General features: G+C 47.9%; 1 protein-coding gene and 1 pseudogene across 2 annotated transcripts; both read right to left on the bottom strand.

The window, feature by feature from the left end:
* Positions 1–3,172: 3,172 nt before the first annotated feature.
* SLC22A5 (solute carrier family 22 member 5) lies at positions 3,173–25,020 on the bottom strand. 2 transcript variants are annotated; one of them, XM_023531900.1, is made up of 10 exons: positions 24,370–25,020; positions 17,957–18,060; positions 13,742–13,803; positions 12,557–12,728; positions 11,219–11,345; positions 9,433–9,533; positions 7,650–7,864; positions 6,052–6,234; positions 4,923–5,058; positions 3,173–4,575 (listed from the first exon to the last, which is right to left on the bottom strand). In XM_023531900.1, the coding sequence occupies exons 1-10, from the start codon at positions 24,760–24,762 to the stop codon at positions 4,488–4,490; spliced, it is 1,581 nt and encodes a 526-aa protein (XP_023387668.1). In that variant the 5' UTR covers positions 24,763–25,020; the 3' UTR covers positions 3,173–4,487. The 2 variants fall into 2 exon arrangements, with proteins under 2 accessions (XP_023387668.1, XP_011360581.1); XM_011362279.2 differs by having other exon boundaries at positions 13,762–13,916; positions 24,370–25,018.
* LOC111741231 lies at positions 17,295–17,413 on the bottom strand (annotated as a pseudogene).

Below are 25,020 nucleotides of genomic sequence, written 5' to 3'. Positions count from 1 at the left end.
TAGCTCTTTGTTACATGAGCTGCAAATGGATTAATTTATTAATGGGCAGAATTTCATTTTTAAGTAGTTACTTTAAAAGGGGTTCATGGGCAACTTATCGCTTGAATTTAATATTTAAGAATGTTTGTTTATTGCCATTATATAGTACTTGAATAAATCTTTTTAAAAATTAATTCTTGTGGTAAACTATACATAACATAAAATTTACCCTTTTAACCTTTAGGTGTATATTTCAGTGGCATTAAGTACATTCAAATTGTTGTGCAGTCAGCACCACCATCCACCTCTTAAACTTTTTCATCATCTCAAGCTCAAACTTTACCCAGTAAACGCTAACTCCCATACCTCTTCTCCTCAGTCCCTGATAACCATTATTCTACTTCTATCTCTATTAATCTGACTATTCTAGGTACTTCATGTAAATGGAATTGGACAATATTTGTCCCTTTGTGTCTGGTTTATTTCATTTAGCTTGTTTTCAAGGCTCACCCATGTCGATGAATTTCATTCCTTTTTAAGGCTGAATAGTATTCCATTGTATTTATATACCAGTTTGTTTATTCACTCATTTGTTGATGGGAACTTGGGTTGTTCCTACCTTTTGTCTATTGTAAACAATGCTGTGAACACAGTGTGCAAATGTTGGAGTCTCTGCTTTCACTTCATTTGGGTATATACCTGGAAGTGGAATTTGCTGGATCATACAGTAATTCCATTTGGTTTTTGGAGGAGATGCCATACTGTTTTTTATGGCAGCTGTAACATTTTAAATTCCCACTAGCAATGCATAAGGGATCCAATTTCCCCACATCTTGACAAAGGTGCGTTATTTTGTTTTTTAATAACAGCCATAAAAATGGATGTGAAGTGGTTATCTTATTGTGGTTTTGATTTGCATTTCTCTAATGATTTTCACATTTTTTCATGTGCTTATTGGCCATTTGTATATCTTCTTTGGAGAAATGTCTACTCAAATCTTTTGCCCATTTAAAATTTTTGAGTTGTAGGAATTCTATATATATGTTTAATATTAATCCCTTATAAGATATTTGCAAATACCGATACCACTGCATGCATTTCTCATTCTATCCTTGATGTGTAGAGTGTATTTCCATACCTCCTCTACACATCCATGAAGAGTTTCTGATGTGAGACTTCATCTAGGGTAAAAACAGTCAGGTGCCCGGCTGCTGCCCTCTGGCTGTCCCAATAGAGATACGATGTCCCAGTTCCTCTGGTAGCTTCTTACACAACTGTCCTTGAGATTAGGCCCCTTATTCCCCAAGGTGAGACCTTCTGGTATGAGTCTGCCCGAGACTCCAGGATATGATGTGATTTCTGAGAAACCTCTGATTCTGTCATCCTGGGCATCCTCTACCAATCTCATTGGGTTTTATCTCATTTGGAAGATCGAATGAGATAATAGATGTATTTTCCAAAGTGCTGTTTGCCATAGCAATGGCACACAACATAAGGTATTGCTCATGTTGTATGTGCTGCATCAAGCATCTTCCTATCAGCCTAAGAGCCCTCAGGAAAAGGGATTAAACGAAACGCCTAGGGGAAAGATTTGTCGAGCTACTTACTACTACCTGATGGAACAGGGCCATCTGCCAACTCATTCACCATTGCTTAGACTAGGTGTTAAGCTAAATAATTCTGTCTGGCAAACATCAGCCTTTCTTGAATTCATGAGCGTGTTTAGGGAACTCTGATGGAGACGGGAACTAGTTGCTAAGAATAGGAAAAGAATATGTGGTAAACTCTTATTTTCACTTTGATCTGTGGTAGAAAATTTTTATTCTATTTTTAATCTGAATTGTCTCTCCACCTCTTTTGCTTTGTTCTTCATATTTCTATGGATAGCCTGGCTTCTAATTTTTACAGGTATGAACTGAGCAGCTCATCACTCACCAGCCATCCTTATGACTACAGGTCTGCACACCTCTTCCCAAGAGGAGATCCCTGGTCAGGGTTACTGGGTCAGTCACCCCCAAGTCATGGCTCTGATGCAAACAAGCCATGCAAAGGACCAGCAGGCCTAGACAGAGGCCTTGGATTTCTAGCTACTTAGCTCAGCTTGGGGGAATTGCCCCTATGGTAAGAGCCCTGAGCATTCAGGTAGTTATGATTTTTGCTCCTAGAAGGCCACAGGTGACCGGAACCAGTGACACTGAGACTAAGAAAACTCAGAACATCTTCATTCTTGTAACAGGAGAAAGGGTATGTGGGACCGTAATTCATATTCTAGAGCCACTCAGTTAACCAGGAACCCAGCACAGGACCCGTTTTGAGGATGGAGAGGAAGCCAATAGCCTTATAGAAGATGAGCTTCCTTCCTCCCCACCTGAGTCTGATGCTGCTTGTTTTGTCATGCAACATGTCTTTTTATCTATCCAACCCTGGAGTTTTTACTCAGATCTATCTATACATTCTATCTCAGATTGCCCTGTGACATATTATATACATATGTCTGTGCACCATGTCCAACCCCCAATCCTCGTGGCCCTACCACTTACTCCAGCCACTGTTGCAGTGACCAGGTTACACAATTTTGACCATTGCAGTGCAGCCTGACAGTGCCTCACTTTGGGCCTGCAATGTATTACCTCTTGCTTTCTACCCAGGGGACAGAACCTCTTTGGGACCCATGCATGTGCAACTGGAAATGTGGGGAGCTGACATCTGTAGGGCTGCCTTTGATGAATGGAAGGTGGAGGCCAATATACAAATGCTTTCCGCCTTTTATCCATTGTGCAAATGGTTCCGAGATATATTTCATAAGGTTCCTCCGAAGTTCTGGCTGGATGGAACAGTGCCCTTGGCTCTGGCCGACCTGAAAATGCATCCTTGTAGGGGGCCTTCTCCTCCCCGTTTTTCTCCCCCTATCCTTTACTCCTGCTCCCTGGAATCTTATTCCCAAACAAACTACCCAGCTGCACAAAAGTGCTGGTCTCAGACTCTGCTTTCGGGGGAACCTTTCAGGCTAAGATATTTGTGTAAGAATGCTGGCTCAGCCCAGAGTCAACAGAGTGACAGTTTCTAGCACACAGGGATTAAATCTTAGCCTTAGAGACTAATCATAAACCACTGCTAGAATTAGCCCAAAGTGACACAGAGAAAAAACAGGTGAAAAGACCAAATTGTGGAAGTAAAGGTCATGGGCAGTTGCTATTATTTAAAAAATCATTTTATTTAGTAAAACATGTTAATTTCCCAAGGCACATTAGTAGCTTTCTGAAAAATAATGGTTTTTTTAACCAGGTGAAGCATATGCTTTAGGAGTACCATGGTAACAATCTGAAAAGAGAAGACAATTACACTGAACACAAAATATCTCTATGTCACATGTCTGAAGTGAGCAACTCTGAAAGACTGAACATGACTTAACTTTCTTCTTTGTAATTTTTTTCCATGATTAGGTACCACAAAAGGAACAGATACAGTTATGTCAGTTTTGGCACTCAGAGAAGTGCTAGTGGCTGAGGCTGGTAAGTCCTTGCATAAGCAGCAACTGCAGACCAGTGCCAGAGTGCTTCTGGGTTGGAAAAAAAAAGACACAAACCAGGAACTAAGGAACCAGCCTTTCCTAAGTCTATTGTGAAGGGCAAATAACTTAAGGAGAAAGAGACAGAAAACACGCAACGAACAAAACACAAAATCCACATTATAGTTTTGACAGAAGAGACAAGTTTGCTGGTCTCTCTTTCTCACTGACACATTTCCTTCAAACCATACATTGAAACCATGATAGCTAGGTTTGATTGACATGGCATGGAAACAAGAATAGTAGTTCAATGAAGTGTTTGTTATGGGCCTGGATAAGCCCAGTGCTTTGATCAGATGTAAACGAGTCTACTCAGTAGTCACACCAAGTGGTCTAAGAGCCCACAGGTCAATGCACTTGCTTGTGCTCTGTACCTGCTCTGTCCCCTCCATGTTCATTACCTTCGGGTGTCCCCACACCTGGGCTCTCCTGCTCTGGGAAAGCAACAATCCCAGCTAATAACCTTTGTAACTAAAAAAGTGTGAGAAATCAAACTCTCTGTGACATGATTTCTTTTCCTCTATGTGTACCATTGGAGTCTCAGGGGGAAAAGATCTGGGGATGGGATCAGACCTCTGGTTTTATCAGGGGCCCTTTCAGGGATGTCTGAAATTAAAATGTATATTTAGCAGATGCCTCTCGTATTCTTCCAAATCCCACTGGTTCTCGTGAACATTCAACTTCTTAGAAAGTGCCCAGTCCATTACTGTATTAGTTAGGACTTCTCTAAGGTTGTCTGTCAGTAGCCATGGTGTCCTTGGAGGAAAGGTGGTGCCCTAGAACCACATGCAGCCTCTGAGTCCAGGGGCCCATCTGTGAGCAAGTCAGACACAGGGTCTACAGAATGAACAGCAAAGACCTTTGCCACTGAAGGACTCACTGTCTGCATGAGCCATTTCCAGTGGTCTTTCCTCTTCACTTTCTCACTCACTGGAGGTTGTTAGAAGGCTGTGCTTTTAAGGACTGTGGGGTTTTCTTCACCGTCTTTTAACATCCTTGTGTGGCTTGGCGTTTGCCTGTATTTTATTCTATTAGAACAAGCAAAGCAAATGTTAGTGAGAAATGCTGCAAAAATGTCTACCAGTCTCAGAACCAATCAGTGAACCAAACCCAGAACTGAGCATATCACACTAAAGGGAATGTCATACAGCACATTCTGAAAGGCCTCTGCACTATGCCAGAGCCACTACTGCTGTGGAGATGTATGTGGTGACATGGTGGTCCGGATCACACCAGAGAGGATAAAATGAAACCTCCTTGCCATTTCTGACCCTCTAATGGCTAAACCAGTCCGTGGCATTTGTGAGAGTTTGTGGGAAACTCTGCCAGGCCCAGACCCAGTGCTTCGACATTGTAAAGGAGGAGGCCTCCTTACCCTTTGACCCGCAGCATCTGGTCAATGGTGTCTGGGAGAGGGGTGCCAAAGCTCTCTGGGAGGAACAAGGTGAGGATGGCTGTCAGGATGGTCAGGCTGCCCATCAGAATGTAGGGCAAGAAGCGGTCGTAGGCACCTAGGGTAGAGCAGACAGAGCCCCAAGGCAGGGGTGCGGTTAGCCGTGGTCTCCCTCTGTGCTCTCAGGACTCTCTAAAGGGGATCACTTGCCTTCTCAGCCTCAGCACGTCCCACAGTCTGAGCTGCCAGGTTGGAGTTTGGCACCTAGACAGGTCTCAGAAGCCAGAGTTGGCACCGAGGTCTGGTAGCACCTCCCGCTGCAGGGGGGAGCCACGATGATCGCTGTCCCTACTTTCCAGTGCTGGGTTTCCAAGGGGCTCGAGGTGCTCGTCCAGGGACAGGAATAGCTCCTCCACCTCCCCAGATGTGTCACAACCCATTCGATTTGCCTACAGGCCAAACAAGGTGTTTCTGCTTGTCTATGCAGCACGTTCACAAAGCATTCTGGGCACTCTCAAGGTGCATGCCACCCTTCTCCAAAGATGTGTCAACAAGGGATGTGCAGGGGTACAGCAGTTGTTATGAGAAAATGATTCGGAGGAAGAGGAAACTGGTGCCCTGCTACAGAAAATGGCACAAGATGGGTCGTCACACAAGATAAAACACTGTGTCACATGCTTCAAGTTACAAAAATTCTTAGTTCCTCTCGAATGGACATCTTTCTCCGCTCATGTTCCTTTTAAATTCTGATTCCAGGAAGAGATTTCTCCAGTTAAATACACTGACTCCCTGAGCCACTCTATAGTCTCTTAGGACAGGGGAACTGTATTCTCTTATGGAAGGCCTGGGATGGCTGAAACAGGAATAAAACTCTCTTTTTTCATCGATTTCTATCTAATCTATAGGTTGTTTTCCATTTACGAGCGAGTGCCTCCCCCGACCCAGCGCACCTGGATGAGAACCTCCTCCAGGCACCGATCCAGTACTAGATAGATTCCATTTGTATGTGTGCTTGTTTTCCTGTTACCAAGCCATCTCTGGCTCACATTAATGCCCATCCCATCGGTGCTTCCACTCCACTGCTCTTGCGTGCTCGGCCCATGGGACTTACCAAGGTAAATGAAGTAGGGAGATAGGATGCTGCCCAGCCGGGAGGCCGTGGAGCTGACCCCTACGCCCATGTTTCTGACCACTGTGGGGTACAGCTCGGCTGTGTACACGTAGACCATGGAAAAGGCCGCAGTCACTCCAAACTTGCCCACCATCACCAGGGCTGTGGCCAAATAATACAAGTCTGGAGAGGCAAAGGGAAGAAAGTAAGAGAAGGCACCGACCCAAGGTACATTGCTATTGAAAGTTCCATGTGTGTGTGTGTTTTACCTGAAACAAACTGTCTCTCCCGTTGGGAGGAATAGTTTCCATAACCTCCTATTGTTGGATAAGGGCCTATAGCCAAGATGTCCCTCCAAGTTGCTTACTGAGAGGCAGGGACCTGCAGCTATGTGAAGATATGCTCTTCTCAGCCTAAAGGCCACCAGAGTGAGCCCCCAATAGCCCAAACAAATCTCCTTTCCAGGCCAGAAGTCATTAAAAGACATGTCTGTCAAGGGGTCAGCTGGCACTCAGAACCTCATGCTGCAGGCACAGTGGAAATGATTAATGATTTGGGGATGGATGAACGGGGAGGTCAATTCTAACTCATTTCATGCTTTCGTGCTACTCAGACCTCAGCAATTCACACACCTGCAGAGCCTCAGAAGCAATCCTCTGATCCACCCTGCTCACTGTGCCAATAAGGAGATGCTGTGGGTAGCCCGTGGGCTGCCCTGAGCTCCGGTGCGAGCCCCGCACACATGCCTGGGCTCCCTGCCACGCTGCAGTGGGGCTGCCTGCTGCAGGGGGCCGCGACCCATAACCAGGGGTTCCCAAATCCATCAGTGCACTAACTCTAGGGGCCACGGTAAGTCCCTGAACTGTTCCATGAATTGTACTAAAGGGCTGTCCCCCACTTGTGGGATAGCAAAACGGTTTTAAGAATAAAATCCTGCTAATGGCCTATGAGACCTACTCTGTAACCTGGCCCCTCAAACATGCCAGGCTGGCTCCCTTCTCAGGGTCTCTGTCTTTGCTACCTCTTCGGCCTGAAATGTTGTGCTCCTGAAATGTTGTGCTTCTTCTCATGGCTCCCTCTAACAGTGCATCTGTTTTCTGCATAAACTAGCCCTCCACAGCCCTTTATTGTTATTATAAAAGGTAACACAGTCTGCACTATCTTAAGCCTTTATTTACTTTTGCTGCCCAACTTCTCAAGTAGAGTGTGAGTGGCAGGAGGGCCCTGGGCCCCACCCAACTTGCTGACTTCTATATTGCTGGCCCCTATCACCGTGCCCAGCCCAGAGCAGGTACTCCCCGGCTACTTGTTGGCTCTCTTTCCTCCTTACTCTGCAGAGAAAAACAGATGTGCACAAACTAACTTGGATAGAAAGTAAAATTAACCACCAGCCCCACCTGGTTGCTTTGCCTACTCCCTCCACGCCCAGGCCGTGATGTCTGGTCCCAGGAGATACTTTTGACTTTTTGGCTGAGAATGTGAATATGCAGGTGAGCTGTGATGGCATGATTTTATTCTCTTTATTAATTGGAGAGACAGTCTGGTAGAGACTGAGTGACACAGAGGAGGCTCAGACAGCAGACACACGTGGTCCCTACCTGAGGGTACCAGCTGAACGAAGAGGAGAACGCCGCCGCCCAGGAAGAGGGCGGTGGCCATGGAATAGCGCCGGGGCAGGTACCGCAGCAGCAGCCAGGCCAACGTGTACGCCGGGACCTCAACCACTGCTGAAAGTAAGCAGTTCACGTAGATGTCGCCATGTAAGTTAGGTGTGTCAAGGGAGAGCCCAAAGTAGCCCACTGATATGGTCATCCTGAAACAGAGTGCAGAGAGCTGATGGGGCAGCGTCTGTGCAGGCACCTCCCAATGGGACAGCTTTGCATATACAATTAATGCAGGAAATTCAAAACTCTCCTTACAGCAGGCAGCAGATTTAACCTTGACTCTACTGCTTAGAACAAAAGATGACTTCCCCCGGCCCAGAGTAAATTTCAAACTAGAACACTTTTAGAGCATCCCAAACAGCAATAAGGTTTATATAATTCAGATAGGTTTACTTTGCTGAAAAAAAAAAATCAACTCGAACCTGCCTTTTGGCTTTAAAAATCCTAAGCTGAAGCTCTCACAAAGCCTATTTCCCTACTCTCTAGATCTCCCCAAACCCAGCAACTTCAGAAGGAGCCAGAGAATGAGCCAGCAGGCAGGTATCAAGCGGAATGGGATAGGATCAGAGAAATGAGATAAAATAAGGAACGATCATCAGGTCAAACGTTTGCAGAGCCCCAGCAGGTGTTCCATGGAGACCAGCCAAGAAGAGGCTGGTGGAGGCAGCGGACCCCAATGCTACCATACCCATGCATCTGCATTGGTGACCCTGGCCTGGTCCCTGTCTCCAGGAGGCATTCTCTCTGGTAAACTGGACCTTTGTGGGTTAGACTGGACTCATCTGCAGGCTGAAACCACAGCTGGTACAACCAGGGAAAAGGGCACATGCAGGAGCCCCTGGGACGTCCACGGCGGGGGAGGGCCCGTGTGAACCACGAAATGGTGACTCACTGGAGGCGGCATGTCCGTGCAGCAGACTGAATAAGAGCCCTGTCTGAAGCCAGCACTTGGATGGCACACAACCCTGAGGGATGCTGGGCTATTCCTTGGAAATGGGTGACTCATCGTAATCCCCAGAGAGCAAAATGGCTGGCTGCCCAAGGTTGCTCAACTCTAGTAATAGGGACTCTGGGATGAAGTCCAACTTCCTTGCCCAGCAGGGTCAGGTAGTGGCCTACGATCCCAAGGGCCACGAAGCCAACGCTTCTCAGGCACTGGGCTGTGTCCCCTCTCTCTGGAAACTCAAAGCCCTTCCTGACAGACTTGGCGAAATCCTTCATTAGAAGGCAACTGATAAGGACATCTAGGCTGTGGCCTTGCCTCCAGGATGGTCTCCAAACAACCCAAAGGGAGGGATCCTGCTTCCATCTTTCCAGAAAGTACTTAGCAGCCTCTGTAACTGAAAGAACAAGGTGTTTTCACTTAGAGACTTTGTGAAGGCCTCACCTGACTTCCTTAGTCGCTATCTGAGGCACAGAGGACATGAACAACTAGGACCCAGGGTAAGCAAAAATTTGCCTCAGGACCTGGAAAGATCCCCAAAGAGCCCATATTTCCCCAAAAAACTCCACACAACAGTTTTCATTGTCCTTCTCTGAGAGTCCTTCAAGTTAAGAAATGTGACATACTCATTTCTTTGATCGCAAGGGACATCTCTTTCACTTTCTGATGACACAGGCTTTTAATTTTGGTCTGAGACATGTCTGCCAATGAGATGCACAATAGCTACTGCCAGAGGCTTTGTCTGGAAGCCTCAGGTAGGTCTCACTTACGTACCACAGGATTATGGACATGATGGTGACTGTTCGGATATTCCGGGTTCGGATCAGATCCAGAATGCTGTGGGGCTGCTGCTTCTTGGAACTTAGGTCTTGTAGCTGTAGAAATGACAATGACAAGGGTATAGGAGGGAGAGAAGGCTGGAGACCCAGAGAACCAATCACACTGGAAACCCTGGCATCTTAGTCTTCTGCATCCCTGAGTTGGGGAGTGTTTTGTTTCTTTCTTGAGAAGAAGAGTAAGAATAGTGATTATATCCTTGGGAAGCAGAAGGCTTCCTCAGACCTTGTTAGTAACAAATTAGTGAATAAGAATGAAGAAGAAAAGTAGGTGACCAGTCCCTCAGGGGATGCAGCCAAGGTGGAGGCCCAGGCTGACAGCACCACGGCCCTGGCCTCCATTCCAGGAAGCCTCCTGAGCATTCCTTCCCAAGGCTGGATCCCTGCCCTCTGGGTCAGAGACAAACTGGCTATAGAGTTTACTGATGTGATATTTTAAAAGAGTTAATGCTTCAAGTCTTCATACCATGTAGTTAGTTACTGGTCTATTTCCAAAACCAAAAAAATGCTAAATAGAAAAACAGGAAAATTGACCTCAGCTTCACCCAGAGTAACTTCCTATGAAATTCGGCACAGCCAAGGACATTAATAAACCACACGTCTAAACACACTGATGTTGCTTTCTTAAGCAAACCCAGCTTTGGAGCTTGTTTTTCCCGAGTTAGCAGTTCAACAAAAGGTCAGATTTTGACTTTAAAGATCCCTTGAAATAGCCTCATTTCCTCAAGGATGCCAGTGAGGCTTATGACCCCTCACTGAAAAGCCATCCGAGCTACCTCGTCTAAAAGCCCTCTCTGTCATCTAGGCCTGCCCTGCCCTTTGTGCATCAGAGCCCTTCCCAATCCGTGCTGAGACTGGTTGCTGGCAGGGCTAGCCGTGGCCTGTGGCTTCTCTGCTGACTACAGTATCTGGTCTTTTTCCCAAGCCTCAAGTCTGCATCTTGAGTTCCGAATGTCTCTGACACGCCTTCCACGCACATTTCAGCAGGACTGGTAGCTGTTCTCAAAGCCAGCTCCCTGCCTTCCCATCAGATCAGATGCATGTTCCAGAACCCTATCGGCCAGCAATTACAATGTCTAACTTCTTCTTATTGTCATGAAGACAACCACTTGCTGCAGAGAGGGTAGAAGGAGAGAGAACAGGAAGGGGAAGAGAGACCCAGGAATCGGGCAGAGCCAGGAAATTACTCATGCTCTGAGAGTAGGGTCTGCAGGGAGGGGTGGAGTAGAGCAAAGGGTGGGTATCAAAAGGGACCTGACTGCAGGATCACACAACAACCAACCACTGATGGGTGGAAGGAGACTGAACATTTCTAACTCCAAATCTATTTTTGCTTCATAGTTTATGTACTACATTATTTTTTTAGGATGAGAAACTATCTAAGGTGTAAGGAACAATGATTCCCCAAAACGCCAACTCTGTGAAAGGCCTAGTACTCGCAAGAGTGTCTATTATTAAAAGTAATGGTCAGACCACATGATGGCCTAGAAAAGAAGTACATATAGTATGAAAACCTAAAATCCACGGGAAGAGTGAAGACATTGAGGCAGTTGGCACCTTCTGAGCAGCTTCAGAATTTTAACAGGGCTTGCCCTGGGGGCGGCTAGGGCAAGCTCAGGGAGAGGGTGGGGCTCCTGTGTGAAGGGAGGGCTTCCCCCCTTTGTGATGCTGCCCTCAAATCATGGCCACCGAGACCCTCCCACCAGCTCCCATGCCGTGCCTACCTCACTTGGTTCAAAGATGTTGGAGGGTGCAACAATTCTGTTGATTTTGGCAGCCCTGTGGATGATCGCCTCTGCCTCTTCAAATCGTCCCTGAGAGATGAGCCATCGGGGGGACTCAGGGATGAACCTGCAGGATAAGGGGCACTCTAGCTAAGGCTCTCCTGCCTGATAGACCAGGTGCAGCATAAGTGGAGGTGGGAAATGGGGTTTCGGAACCAGAGCTGGGTTTGGAGAATGTTTGGTTTCCAAGCCAGAAGCAAAGAGATGGTCAATACCACAATTAGTAATCACCTGAAGAGTGAGCCTCTGAGTACACGAGAGTGCACAAAACGTGGGGGGGCCCTGCACACTGGGATTCCTGCACTGGCTGGCCACCTCCATTTCAGCTGTCCCACAGCATCCTGGACCTGCATTCCGTAGTGCCACCTGCTGGACACTAAGGAGACTGGCGAAAATGGGCTCCTGAAGCCAGGCTTCTGCTTGGGCTCAGCCCAGCCCAGACCCTAGGTTGGCTATAATCCCGTGCTTGTCTCTGGCATCCACAGAAGCTTCTGCACTGGCCTCTTAGCCTCTGCTTTTGCCTCATCCCCCACTGATTCATCTTATTGACTTGTCAGACTTTCTACCTGGCTTATCAAGGCACCTAGGTGCTTTGAGACTTTATAAATCTTATTTTCTACCTCACCAGGAGCACCTACCCTTGGTCATGACCAGGACGCACCCTGTGCTCAGTATCTTCCCCCATTATGCTCTGGAATGTTCTCAGCTACACGTGGGGGCAGTGTTCTCAACATCCCCACCTGCAAGGGGTGATTCCCACCTCTGCCCCTCTGCTGTCTTCCCTCTTTTGGTATGGAATGGCCTCCTCTCTGCCTGTCCAACTCCTCTGTCTTGGAGGCTGAGATGGAGCCTGGCTTCCTCCGTGTAGACACCCTGAGGACTCTCGCTTCCACTGCGCTCCCTCCACTCCCAGTGCCTGTGGCATGAATCCTCGGCAACATGCAGCCAGAAACAGGGCCTACGCTGTCTTGTCCTGTGGTCTGATAACTTCCTCGAGGCCATGGAGGACCCTATCATCTTGCAGTTACTGCTTCTTCTCTCCCTGAACTCCAACTGACCAAGCACGGGACTGAGAACAAGTCTGTTGATGTCTTAGGACTCTTTTGTTTTTGGCTTTTTACTGTGTGGAGAAAACGTTCTGAAACAACTTATAAATAATGTATACTTCCTGTCTCTGGGAGCCCATACGGGTTTGTGGGTTGCTGCTGCCCCCTAGTGAAAGCCAGACAGAAGACATCCTGCTGGTGGCCACCTCTGGTCACAGGGCCACACACTCACCACCAGAGCACCACACACAGCACCCCCGGCACCGTCAGCGCCAACAGCAGCATCCGCCAGTCTCTGATGAAGTAAGCAAACAGTGGCAGCAGCATGTAGCCGAATGCATAAAATATGCACACTCCTAACGTGGAGAATATAATACGAACTGACTTGCCAAGAATTTCTGTTCCTGTTCAAAACAAGGGAGGAGTCATGTTAACATTTTAATTTAGGTTATTTCCTTCTTAATCTTCTCTTGTGTAATTTTCAACATAAAGACAAGAGAGCAGCCAGAATCCTTAACTTTCCAAGCCCTGGGAAGGGACGGGATTCTGATTTGAGGGCAGCATCACAAAGTGGGGAAGCCCTCCCTTCAGGTTAGTCTGACCATCTGCTGGGGGTGCCTCATTGTGGCCTCTCAGGCCCCTCAGTGACAGTCCTCTCATAAAAATTTCATCACTTCCCGAAGCCATGTGCTAAAGATGCCATGTTAGGCCTCAAAATTTAATCCTCATGTGAGGAAGAACTGATTAAAGGGGAAATCATTACTGAGGCTGCACATGCTAGCTGTTATCCTCTAAGGAAAAAATACCCTGTTAAAAGTGAAGAGAGAAATAATCCTTTCAGTAATACAGCCAAAGGAAGCCAAAACCCAATAAGCTAGAGTTAGAGTCCTCTAAACAGTGAAATTGGCAACTTTTCAGTGAGAATGGGCTGAAGCCTTGCAGTGTGATCTGAGTGAAAACTCCAAAGGTCATGTGACCAAAGCCCATTCCTATCACTTTGTTCCTGCCAGTGTCGACTTCACTGGCCACAGTGTTTTGCAGAAAAGGCGATTTTCTTCCTTGGCAAGCCTGCCAATCTTGGCCCTGTTACTCATATCACATCTCTCTCTTCCCTTAGCTATCTTGGCCCTGGGCAGTGGCAGGCCTTTTTTTGAGGAATGATCTTGGGTGAGTTCTAGTAAACGGCCATAAAAGTACTAATGAGACCAAGGTGCCACATCTCAGAGGCCAGAAGAGAACTTTGATGCAGCAATCAGGCTACTGTACTGTTGGGGACCCAAGGCTGGGCACCTGGTGGACTCAGTTACCCTGCCTACAAACTGGGTTCTCCAAGAAGCCCTTGCTGGTTTTACTACAGACCACTTCTCCTTGAAGGCGGGTAGTTAGATGATGGTGAAACACAGGATCAAGTACTCAACTCCAACTTGATGGCCATACCCAGGACAAATGCTGCCACGTAGTTGGAGATCTGACCCATGCCTACAAGGACAAACAGCACGGTAAACATCTCGAAGTTCTTGGAGAAGACCTGCAGGAAGCTGAAGCCTGTCTGCATGCCCATGGTCACGAACAGCACGTTCTTCCGACCAAACCTGGGAAGGAAAAGGGAGTGACAGAAGCAGCTGGGAGAAGGCTGCAAGAATGGGCTCCACCAAGAGGGGCTTTCCCCAGAGCCATTTAGGGAGGGGTCATGGACAGAGCGGGCAGGACACCTGGTGCAGGGACAGTCCCAGTCTCTCAGCTCCTATGCTGTCACCCCCCTCCCCCGCAACATGCACACTCACACACACTCCTCAGGATCAATGTGCAGCCTGGGCACCAGGGTTGCCCATAAGGCAGTGCCACAGTTATGATGACACTTGCAATGGACTGTAACACATTTATTATGTGTAAATCCATACATTCATAATGTATTTTTTTTAAAAAAAGAACTGGTGTACTTTGGAGGGTGATGAAGAAACAATTCATTATAAATGAAAACTGGTAAATAAAGTGAAAGGAATAGCTGTCCTGACTTTCCTATGTAATCTGTGTGAACAGTAACCCATCATAGATGAGAGGAAGTATCATTTTATAAAAGTATGCCAACTATTAAATGAAAAAGAAGTGATCAAATTAGAATATCACCATTGTACAACCCCCAATGAATGAACAGATATGGGCATTATATCTCAATGACTACTAACATAATAAAAAGAGACAACTGAACATTGCATGACTCTTATAGTCTTAAAAGGGACTGAACCTGAATCTGATCAAACCTCTAGATCCAGCTGTCAATTGCGAGAAATGCAGAGAAAAGAGGAACATGCTGAACTGCACCATGAATACGTGATTAGCCAAACCCAGTCTGGGAAATTCTACAGGTGGAAGAGCCCAAGATATTTCAAGAAATCAACTGTAAGGCAAAGAAAGGGATGGAGGGAGAGTCCCTAGATTATAGTAGACTAAAACATACCAATTTTTGTGTTTAAGGATGCATATTTGGATGATAAAACTACAAAAACCCACAAAGAAGTGATTATTATAAACGTCAGGTTACTTATGGGGGAAAGACACAAAGACAGGGCTTCTTGGTGGCTAGCAAAGCTCTATTTCTTGATTTGGTAGTTATGAAGTTATTTCCCTGGAATAATTCATCAAGCCACACATTTGTTCTATGTAGTTTTCTGTATTTGTGTTCATTTAAAAATTATTTAAAATGCTGGGGTTTTGGTCAGTTTGGTTTTAAAGACAGCGCAGAGATGAGGCCCAAAAGAAAAGCAGTTGTTGACAAGTGGGTGTAGGGATAGGGACCAAGCTTTCAATGACATGCACAGTATAGTGGGGAGACCGACATGAATCACATGAGAACAACTTCTGAGAGGTATCGTGACGGCAGGGCACGAGGCAGCAGGGCAATATAAACCAGGGTCCCGAGTTAGCCTATGCGGTCGCGGAAGGTGAGAGGGCAGGGTGGGGAAAGTGTCAGACTGAGAGGAGCACACATGACTGTGGCTGGAGGGGTATGATGAGCATGGCTGGCATCAGTTGGTCACTAGAAGGCTGCAGAGCTGGGCAGGAGCCACACTACACAGGCCTTGCAGCCATGCTAGAGTTTAGTGCTTCTACACACTGCAACATGTTTGTTTGTTTGTTTTCCTTTTCTTTTTCTTTTTTGGTGCTACTGGCATCTAGTAGGCAGAGGCCAGAGATGTTCTAGACACCCTAAAATGCCCAGGATAGCCCCTCCGCAAAAAAAACAAAGAATCTTCTGGCTCAAAATGTCGATAGTGCCAAGGCTGAGAAACTGGTCTAGAAGGAGCCTCCGCCTGCCCCTGCACTTTCTTGTTACAGAGCAGCCTACATGCCATCCAAGGGTGGCCCCTCACTGCAGGCAGACGGCTGTAACCTCTACCCCCACTTTCCCTGCCCAAGGACTCCCTGAGGTGGTGGGAAAGAGAAAGACCCGGGGAACTCTTACATAGTACCATTCCTTGGCAATCTGGGGTTAGGCCCAGCAACACTCACTTTTAAAGTCTGTCAACAAAATGTAAAACACACACGTGCCCACAAAACCGGAAAATATCAGTCTACTTCTTCCCAGGGTTGTGCCTCTCTCGTAATTCATGCACATAAAGGTAACTCAACAATGTCAGATAAAAGGCTTTGACAATCCAAGATTATTTTATTGCGCTTGAATTTCAGCTTTATTCATATCCTAGAAAGGTTAAACCTTTGTCCTATATAAAAAGTTACTGTTGGTACCCTAGACAAATTGAGGGCATGAATCCATTGCTCTTAGGTAGCGTTTAGCTTAGGTAGGTTTTTGAACCTGATTACTTAGACGTAATGAGATGAGAGCCTGTCTGCCCCACAGAGCCCTGGGCCTCCCATGGGAGTGCAGACAAGCTTGAGGGGTGGCATTGGGAGCTGCAGGCAGGGACTACAGCCAGAACAGTCACACTTTTAGCTATTTAATTTACTGCAGCAGTCCTCAATCTTTGTGGCACCAGGGACCGGTGCTCCTATGAGAACTTAATGCTTGATGATCTGAGATGGAGCTGAGGCAGTGATGCTAGCGCTGGGGAGTGGCTGCAAATACACATGAAGCTTCATTCATTTGCTGGCTTGCTGCTCACTTCCTGCTGTGCGGCCCGGTCCTCAACAAGCCACAGTCTGGTAACGGTCCATGGCCCAGGGGCTGGGGACCCTTGATTTATTGGACTCAAATGATCTTACTTAAAAGAAAAAGCCTGCTAACAAAAATTTTTTAAAGTTTTGAAAAATGCTGCACTAGCCATTCTGAGGACTACGATGGTCCTTAATGTACTCATTAATTTGTTTCTGTTTCCCTGGGAGCAGATCTTTTGGAACTTAAACTCTTTCCTCAGGTAATCATGCTGTTAACACAGTAACTGGCTTCTAAGGCTAGCCCACGAAGACCTACCTCACCTATGACACAGCTGACCCTGAGTTTCAACTCTGAACTTGGGGTACCTCCTCCTTGTTCTTTACATCAAAGTAATTCCTCTGAGTCTCAGCTGCCACTCAACTCTGAGGGGATCTCTCACCATGGCACTTGGAGAGCCTCTAAGCTCAGTCCTGGGCACTCCCCGCCTCACTCTATACTCTTCCCGGGCCATCTCACCATGTTTGGGACTGTGATGAGCGTCTATGAGCTGACGATTCCCAAATGTGTTTCTCCAGCCCAAATCTGTCATGGAGCACTACATCCATACATCCAACTGCATATTCAATTCCTCCACATAGAAGTCTGAGGCACCCCAGGTTCAGGATGTTCAAACTGAACTCACCAGCTTCTCCTACAAACACAGTCCTCTTCCAGAGTTGTCTTATTGATTGACTGATTGATTGACTGATAATTTATTTATTTATTTATTTATTTATGTGAGGCAACACTTGGTTGACCTCACAGGTTGCAAGGATCTTGTCAGCTTACAATTCCTTATTTTTTATTTATTTTTTTATGCCTACAGCACCTGGTCTTCCTATGTGGTCTCCCATCCAAGTATTAACCAGGCCCGACCCTCCTTAGCTTCTGAGATCAGGTGGGATTGGGCTTGCTCAGGGTGGCATGGCTGTAGACCCAGAGTTCTTTGTTTAGAGAAGGGTGTTGTCTACCTGGCTGTGCAGGTCAGAAATGTTCCTATCTCACTTCCCCTGTCCAATCCATAGCCAAGTCTTGTTGGTTTCAGCTCCTACCACTCCTCTCCACTCTACCAGCCAGGCTCGTCCCAGCCACCATCACTTACATCCTGCATAAATTATTGTGATGGCTTCTTAATTGGTCTCTCCACAAACCTAGTTTCCTTTCAATCCTTTTTCTTAATTGGTCTCTCCACAAACCTAGTTTCCTTTCAATCCTTTCTCCATGAAGTTATCAAATAATCTTTTAACAAATGCAAATCTGATTTTGTCACACTTCTGCTTTAAAAACTCTTAATAGCGCCCCACAGCTCTGTGATGAAAGCCCAAACTCCCAATAGTCATCTGCTAAGCCGCCTGCTCTTCTGCTCTGGCCTCTGGGCTGAAAGAACACTATCCTTTGAAGTCAAGGGCTAGGCACGCACATGCTCCTTGCTTGGTGCTGGTGTCCCCTGCAGTTGCAGGAGACAGACACCCACCTTACCTGTCTGAGAGCTGCCCCGAAATGAAGGAGCCCAGCAGCACACCAACAAAAAACAAGGAGATCGTGAGCGGGGCCTTCCAGTCATCCGCACACACCAGGTCCCACTGTAAGAGGAGCAAAGGGATGTATTATTTTAAAAAACATTTTAAACTTAAGACTTCTTGGAAAATGCAATCGGAACATCCTGCATCCCTGCATGCTCTGTTTTCATGACGCGTGGGTGTGGTAGCTCACTTGAGCTGACGATGGCTCCTCTGGGTAGCCAGGCAGAGAGCAGGTTCCCCTCGCAGGATCAGTGAGCTCCCTCCCCAGCTGGTTTTTCATAGCTTTTGGCCCCATTATTTTGCTTCCAATTTGAGGAGGAGAGAGGCAGGGAGCAAGTCTTCTGCCCATGTTCCAACTCAGAAGGCGAGGCCTCTCATGGTCACTTTGAAAAATCTGGGCAAAGCCCAAGGCTGCAGATGCGGCAGGGCCACTGGCAGGAATGGCACAGGAGAGGCTCTGGAGCAGGGTTCTGGGGCTCTAAGGGTTAAGGCATCCAGCTAGGAACCAGGCCGGAGGGCCTGGGATGCACCATCTAGATTTGCTCTTTCAGCTCTGCTCAGGCCCCCACCTCTGGGTCCTTTCGGTGTCATTTAGAGCTGGGCTCCCTGATGCTGCACTATAAACACGAGGCCCAATTACAGCCAAGAGCTCCGAGCTGGGAGTCAAGAAACTGGGGCTCAGTTTCTATTCTATGGTTAACTGGTTATCCAACCTCAAATACGAACCACCACCCCCTCTCCTTCTACATTGTGCCTTAATTTCCTCATCTGTAAAATGGGAGTTGGGGTAGGGAATAGGTTACACTGCTCGAGTTTCCCAGCACCCCATGCCTAGTCACCATGAAAAGGTCTGCGGGCACGGGGAAGCAGCTGAACACTCAGATGCGAGGTTGCCCCAGACTAACAAGGAGCCAAAAGCAGGAAGAAAAGCCAAAACAGGAAGCTTGTTGGTTCCCAGAAAAATGTTTCCCAGAGCAGGAAGATGGCGCTCTGCAGTAAGCAAGAACGCTGCCCTCCAGAAAATTCAGACCTTCGCTTGCCTGGCGCCAGGCTGCTGGCCTGCCCTCCAGGGAGTCTGTGGGCTCCCCAGTAACACACAGAGGCAGGGGAGGAGGGGGAATGTGTGGCTTCCAAGAACAAAGCATCTCTTCCAGGCTAGTGACAGAGGGAAAAATAAGTCTGTTTCTCTGCCCTGCTTGTGTGTGCATTGCTTCTGGACACCTCACAGGGGTCAGAGGGCAGCCCTTGGGCTGAGCATGGAGTGGCAGTCCCCACCCTAGGGAAGAGTCTGGAGTCTCCAACTCCTTCATCTAGAGGAAGTCCAGACTAGCAGGAGGCCGGAATTTCAGAGCACCAAGGCCTGAAAGATCCAGCCACGGCAGCCTTCCCGCCTCCACAGCCTCAGTGGTTCCAGCACCTAGACACCGTTTCTCTTAGAATGGCGGGCACTCCTAGGGCAGCCCCCGTCCAGACATAGCTGTTAAAGTGAGGATGGGAGTGGCAGGGGAGTCAGAGCTGGGGGATCAGGTGATGGATGCTGGCCTGAGTATCAGGCAGTATGTTAGGCACAGCTTCAGAGGCCAGCTCACAGTTATTGTCGCTTTTGAACATGATGGGATCTATTCTCAGCTAGCAAGCATGACTTTTGTAGCCAAGAGATAAAAAAATGAATAGTCAGTAGCTCTCTCTAAGGTTGGGGATTGAGATAGCTGAGCTAGACTAGAAATCTACAGGAGCTTTTGCAGGGAGTTCTGGGGTGATAGGCCCCCCAACCCTAAGTCAAGTCTCCCAATATAGGCTTCTAGAGAAATGTGGGCTGCCAAGGCCAAGTGCTCCCTGAAACCAGGTCAGGCTATGCTCTGCAGGAGACAAGGTGACTACAGTGCTCATCTTGGAATAGGTTCCCGGACCATGTCTCCAGCTCCCGCAGTCTCACCTCTGCCACTTGCTCCAACTTGTCCTTACTTTAGGCAAGTGTGTAAGTCCCTGGAGTAACTGGGCTCTCTATCAACCACTGAAAATTCTTTACAATTCTCAGGGCCTGGCTTTGGGCCCCCAAAAGCAAACATGAGCTAATACTTCTCGTTGGTCTCAAAAAACGAACACAAGAGCAGGCATAGACTAGGTCCCACCTAGCCAAACTATCCACTTCCCCATCAGCCACCAGATGGACTACGGTGGGCTCCAGGACTTGGCCTGAATCCTTCTTAGGAGGAGTGGGATGAAAAGCTCTTAGAGTCCAGGCTATATACTCCAGGCTTGTGTTTACAAAGGAATCTAGTGTTCCAACAATGAGCTCCTGGCTCCCCAGCCGTGACTAAAGCAGCTACAGACCAGCTCATCGATGCCTCCACTTGGTGTGTGGGATGGTCTGTACTGGCTGATAATAACAGGTATCAATATTAAAACTAAATGTGGGGGTTAAGATTCAGGTCATGAGTCTAGCATCATGACCCCTCAGCTGGGTGAGCTGTGAGCAACTCTGGCAAGGGGCCTAGACTGGCCATCTTTCCTGGTAAGAAATGTGCTTCTCTAGTGGTGATGGTCTTGTGGACATATATACCCATGAAAGCTTTTCAAATTGCACACTTCCATTATATGCAGTTTATTTTATGTCACTGAAACCTCAACAGAGTTGTCAAAATTTTTGAGATGTCAAAATTTTTAAGAGAGAGAAGTGTGTCTTTTGCATGCAGTCCGTAATTGGTGCTGCTTCTCAGTCATGGGAAGTAGAGAGATGACGTAGTTTTCTGGAACTGAATGTTCTTACCCATAAGTCAGCTGGAAGGGAAAAGAAATAGGGTCTATGGCCATAGGGCAGAAACTCCTCCTTGAGATGTACCTCGCCTGACTGCTTCCATGGTCAAGCACACTGGTAAACACCATCTGTTACTGAATGCCATGTATTATGACCCACATTTCATCCTGCCTCCTGCTGAAATTAATGGTGGATCCTTGCCCCAGTGCTGTCAGGGCAAGGAGACGTATCTGCTACAATATCCTCTACAATGCCTGGCAGTGCCCTGCAGAGGAAAGGCTCAGTAGCTGTTTGGTACATAGGTAGTGAGCAAGTGAAAAGATGGATAAAAGGGCTGTGAACCTTCACCACCACAGTATCCTTTTGGGCTTGGTATTTGGGGTTCGTTGCCCCAAGCCCAGATGAACCCTGAACTTCGAACAGATTTTATTTGCTTCTTCAGTCTCTTCCTTGTGTCAACTGTTAGAACTTTGACCCAGGGTGTGGGTTCTCAGCCACCTAGAGAAGGGCTCAACCTGACCACTCATGGGCAGATAGGTCTGCTATGATTGTGCCTGCACAGGAGGCTTCAGGGGCCCTGCAAGTGGCTTCTCTGGCTTGTCCTGAGCTGCAAAGGCAGGGATAAAGGTCTGTGCTTCCCTTGAGTTAGAGAAGTCAGCAAAGGCATAGCAGTGACGTAAAAGCTCCAGTACTAGGGTCCAGTCTGGACCCCAGACTCAGCCCTGCCCACCTCTCTAGCTGGCCTTTCCTTCAGGTGATGTGGGCTTATAGATAACAATGGAGGCTCTCCTATCTTCCAAGACTATCTATGCATGAGATAAGGCTAACAAAAAAACTAGTCCAGAGAAAAAGGCTTTCTAGGACAACTGAGAGTAAGTCAGAGTGCTGCCAAGGTCTAAAGCAGGGGGCTTCTGGGAAAGCAGAGATGAGCAGGGGGCAAGGGGACACAGAGGATGGCCAGGTCTTAACTAAAGAGACCTCAACTCATGGGTGCCAGAAGAGCTGGAAGTTTCTAAAGGAAACTTTCTGGCTGCAGGCTTGGCTATAGAGACACCAAAAAGCAAGTGGTCCAGGCAGCCTAAGAAATCACCCAGGTTCCCAAAGGAGGGGGCAGTTCTGGGCCAAGAAGCACTCTGGATTGACACCACAAGGTGAGATGGCTGATTTCCCAACTCCAGGGATGACTGGGGGACCAGAGAAAAGGCCATCTTAGGAGCACATGGAGCACAAAACTAGTCCTGAAACATAGGAGAACAACCTCTTTCACCTCATAAGTAGTGTCACCTTTCTGCTAATCCCAACACTTTGTCGGAGATCCACACATGAGCAAGCCCCAGTCCGAGGGGGTGGGGGATTACATTTCCTTTAAAATATTTCAGCCAATGTTTTCAACCACCCCCAAGTTTCCCTTCTATGAATTAAACTGTCCTTTTTTCTTCAGTTCTCAAACTTTAGAGGAGTTCTTAAATGATTCATTAATCCATTCAACAAAAAATTTCCTGAGTACTCCTCTCTAAATCCAGCATCAGGTCAGGACCTGTGGGAGATGATGCAACGATTTAAATCTACAGCAAACTTCAGTAGTACGTGTACACATTTCAACTTTAACAAAGACAAAGACGACCTGAGGTTTTCATCTGTTGAAAAACACAACCAGGAACTCCATACCAGTATACTTATAAACACTTCCACGTATGATGTGGGGCAGAGGGCAGGCCTGGGGACATTCAGCAGGTGTGGGACTAGCTGCAGTGGTTAGCAGGCCAGGTCTGGGTTGAAAACAAATGGGCCTCAGAAAAACAGAATCATCAGAATGTTAATGCAACAACTTCCAACAGTGATGGTTCACCTGAGAGGAACAAACAACTATGAATGTCAAGTCAGGCATTCCAGCATCCCCTAAGTCTAAGAAAGGTATTAACCTGTAGTCCCAGCAAAGATCTGACAACCTGTTAGTAGGTGAAAGGGCACACAGCTTTTACGAAAGACAGTGAAATAAGTAGGCTAAATGTAAAAAAGGAAAGGCTGACATTGACAGCAATACAGCTTAAGGACCCTTCCGGCGCAGTCAGCCTTTGTGAGCTCATCAGTGCCACCACTGCTCTCAGCCGAAGGCAGGATGAGGGCAGCAAAATAAGAGCAGATGACTAGAGTAAGCCACTGAGGGACCCTAGGGGTCATGTTAAAATCCAGAGATACCATGAGCTTCTTCTGACTTTGCTGCCTCCCACTTCCATGAATAGCCAGAAGCAGAAGTTGTAAGGAACTCCTGTGTCATGCAGTATGGCTTCCCTCTGTAGTCCCTGCCTGCAACTGGAGGGACAGTCTCTGCTTTTACAACTCTCACTGACTTCCAGGAAGGTGACATTGCTTGTGAGGCCAGGATCAAGGATTTGTGATGACTGGAAATTTTGATTCTCTGGACTCTTAGGCTACAATGTACAGTCAGATCTCCATTCAATGCTTCTTTTGTCAACACTTCAAGACACTAGAATGATGTCACTAGCTGAGAGATCCCAGTGGGGGCTCCCCTTCTCCTCCCTGTGAACTCTGCCCTCCTGCTAGGTTGTTTTTTACTCTTTTAGACTTTGGATCTGCTGAGCTGAATACCCCAGACTCACCGAGAGGCCTCCTCCTCCTCCTCTTCCAGAAAGCCTTCCCTAATCTGCAAATCTCTGATCTTGACACTTGGTGAAATTGGGCACCCTGGTGCCTATCAAAGAGGGCTCTTTCACTGTCCTGCTCACTCAGTTCCACTGAGACTCCAGTGAGTTAGTGTCAGTGTCTGAGTAAGATGCAAAGCACATCCAGTAACATGTCATACATCCAGCTCTAATGACTGTGGGGTCGCTAGGGGACAAAGCCACCCAAAACAAAAATCCAAGGGGGTTGGAGAACGAGAAAAGTTTTCCCCCACTTCTTATGAACTAAGGTTTTATGCTTTAGCTATAATATTACAGGTCAACAAGTCGCCCTGAATGAATCTTCAGGTGCATGGAGGAGCCTAAAAGGCTGGTAACTAACCATGAGCAAAAGGTAAACAATTCTTTAGTGTGTGATCAGACTGTCATTTTGAGGTGAGGGTGGGTTGGGAAGGAATAACTGGAAAAAGGGGCAAGAAACAGTTTTATACACATGATTCTCTTAATTTTAAAAGTTAAGGAAGGAAAAGGAGTATTTCCTTTTTCTCTGAACACATGCCAAGTGGCTAGAAGAAAAACGGTGACAGTCCCTTGGCCCAAGTTCTGGCTTCTGCAATTCAACACTCTCACCCCAACTAAAGTTTTTGACCACTCAGGGCCTTACAGTATCTAAATGGGCTGCTAGGGCCTTCTTGGCTCTCTCCCCAAGATGGCTATCAGGATAGGTGGCCAGCCTGACATCCATGCTGTGAGAGGGCATGCTCTGACTGGAAGTCACTGTGCAAAACGTTCCCGAGCCATCTGGCTAAAGGATAAATGCCCATCACCAGAGTTGAGGGAAAGGGAGTGACAGCATCAGCGCGCATCTTTCGGGGAGTAGTAGTAGGAGGGTGGAATGCTCGAGCTAAAAGATTGCGAAGGTCCTCCCGACACCCCGGTCCCTGGCCGGGGCTCGGGGCTGGTACCCACCTCGGTCACGATGGTGGACAGGTAGACGTCCTGGCTGAACTCCCAGCCATCCAGACAGCTCTCCTGCTCCAGCTGCTCCAGGTCCACGTCGCGCCCCGGCTCCAGCCCGAGCGCCGAGAAGTTGGCGATCGCCTCGAGCCGGTAGCGCCGGCAGCTGTGCGGCACCTCGCGGCCGTCCTGCAGCCGCAGCGGGATACTGTGGTTGCGCCACGCGCTGCTCAGGTTCGCGGTGTCCGGCACCCGGCAGTGGTGCTCTGGGGTCCCAGCAATGAACACCACTGACATACCATTGAAGCCATTGGGGATGATACTGGCGCTGAGCAGGAAGAAGATGAGGCGCTGGAAGGGCCCCCACTCGCCCAGGAAGGCGGTCACCTCGTCGTAGTCTCGCATGCTCCCTCAGTTCCCGGAGGCGCGCGGCCGGGGGTCGAGGGACGCGGCAGCGCGCGCGCGGGGGCGGGGCGCGCAGGAGTGTGCGCGTGCGCGCCGGTCCCCCACCGCGCGACAGGACGAGGGTCGGAGCGGGGCCTATCCGGCGACCGAGCAGGCTCGCTAGCTCCTGCCGCTGCAGCCACCAGCTTTACATAGGGCGCGAGGCCGAAAAGGGTTGTGGGCTTGGGCCGCAAGACCCTCCCCGCCGCCCGCTGTGTG

Source organism: Pteropus vampyrus, unplaced genomic scaffold, assembly GCF_000151845.1.
Source record: "Pteropus vampyrus isolate Shadow unplaced genomic scaffold, Pvam_2.0 Scaffold74, whole genome shotgun sequence".
Classification (NCBI taxonomy): Eukaryota; Metazoa; Chordata; class Mammalia; order Chiroptera; family Pteropodidae; genus Pteropus; species Pteropus vampyrus.
This window is presented reverse-complemented; position numbering and strand designations above follow the sequence as displayed.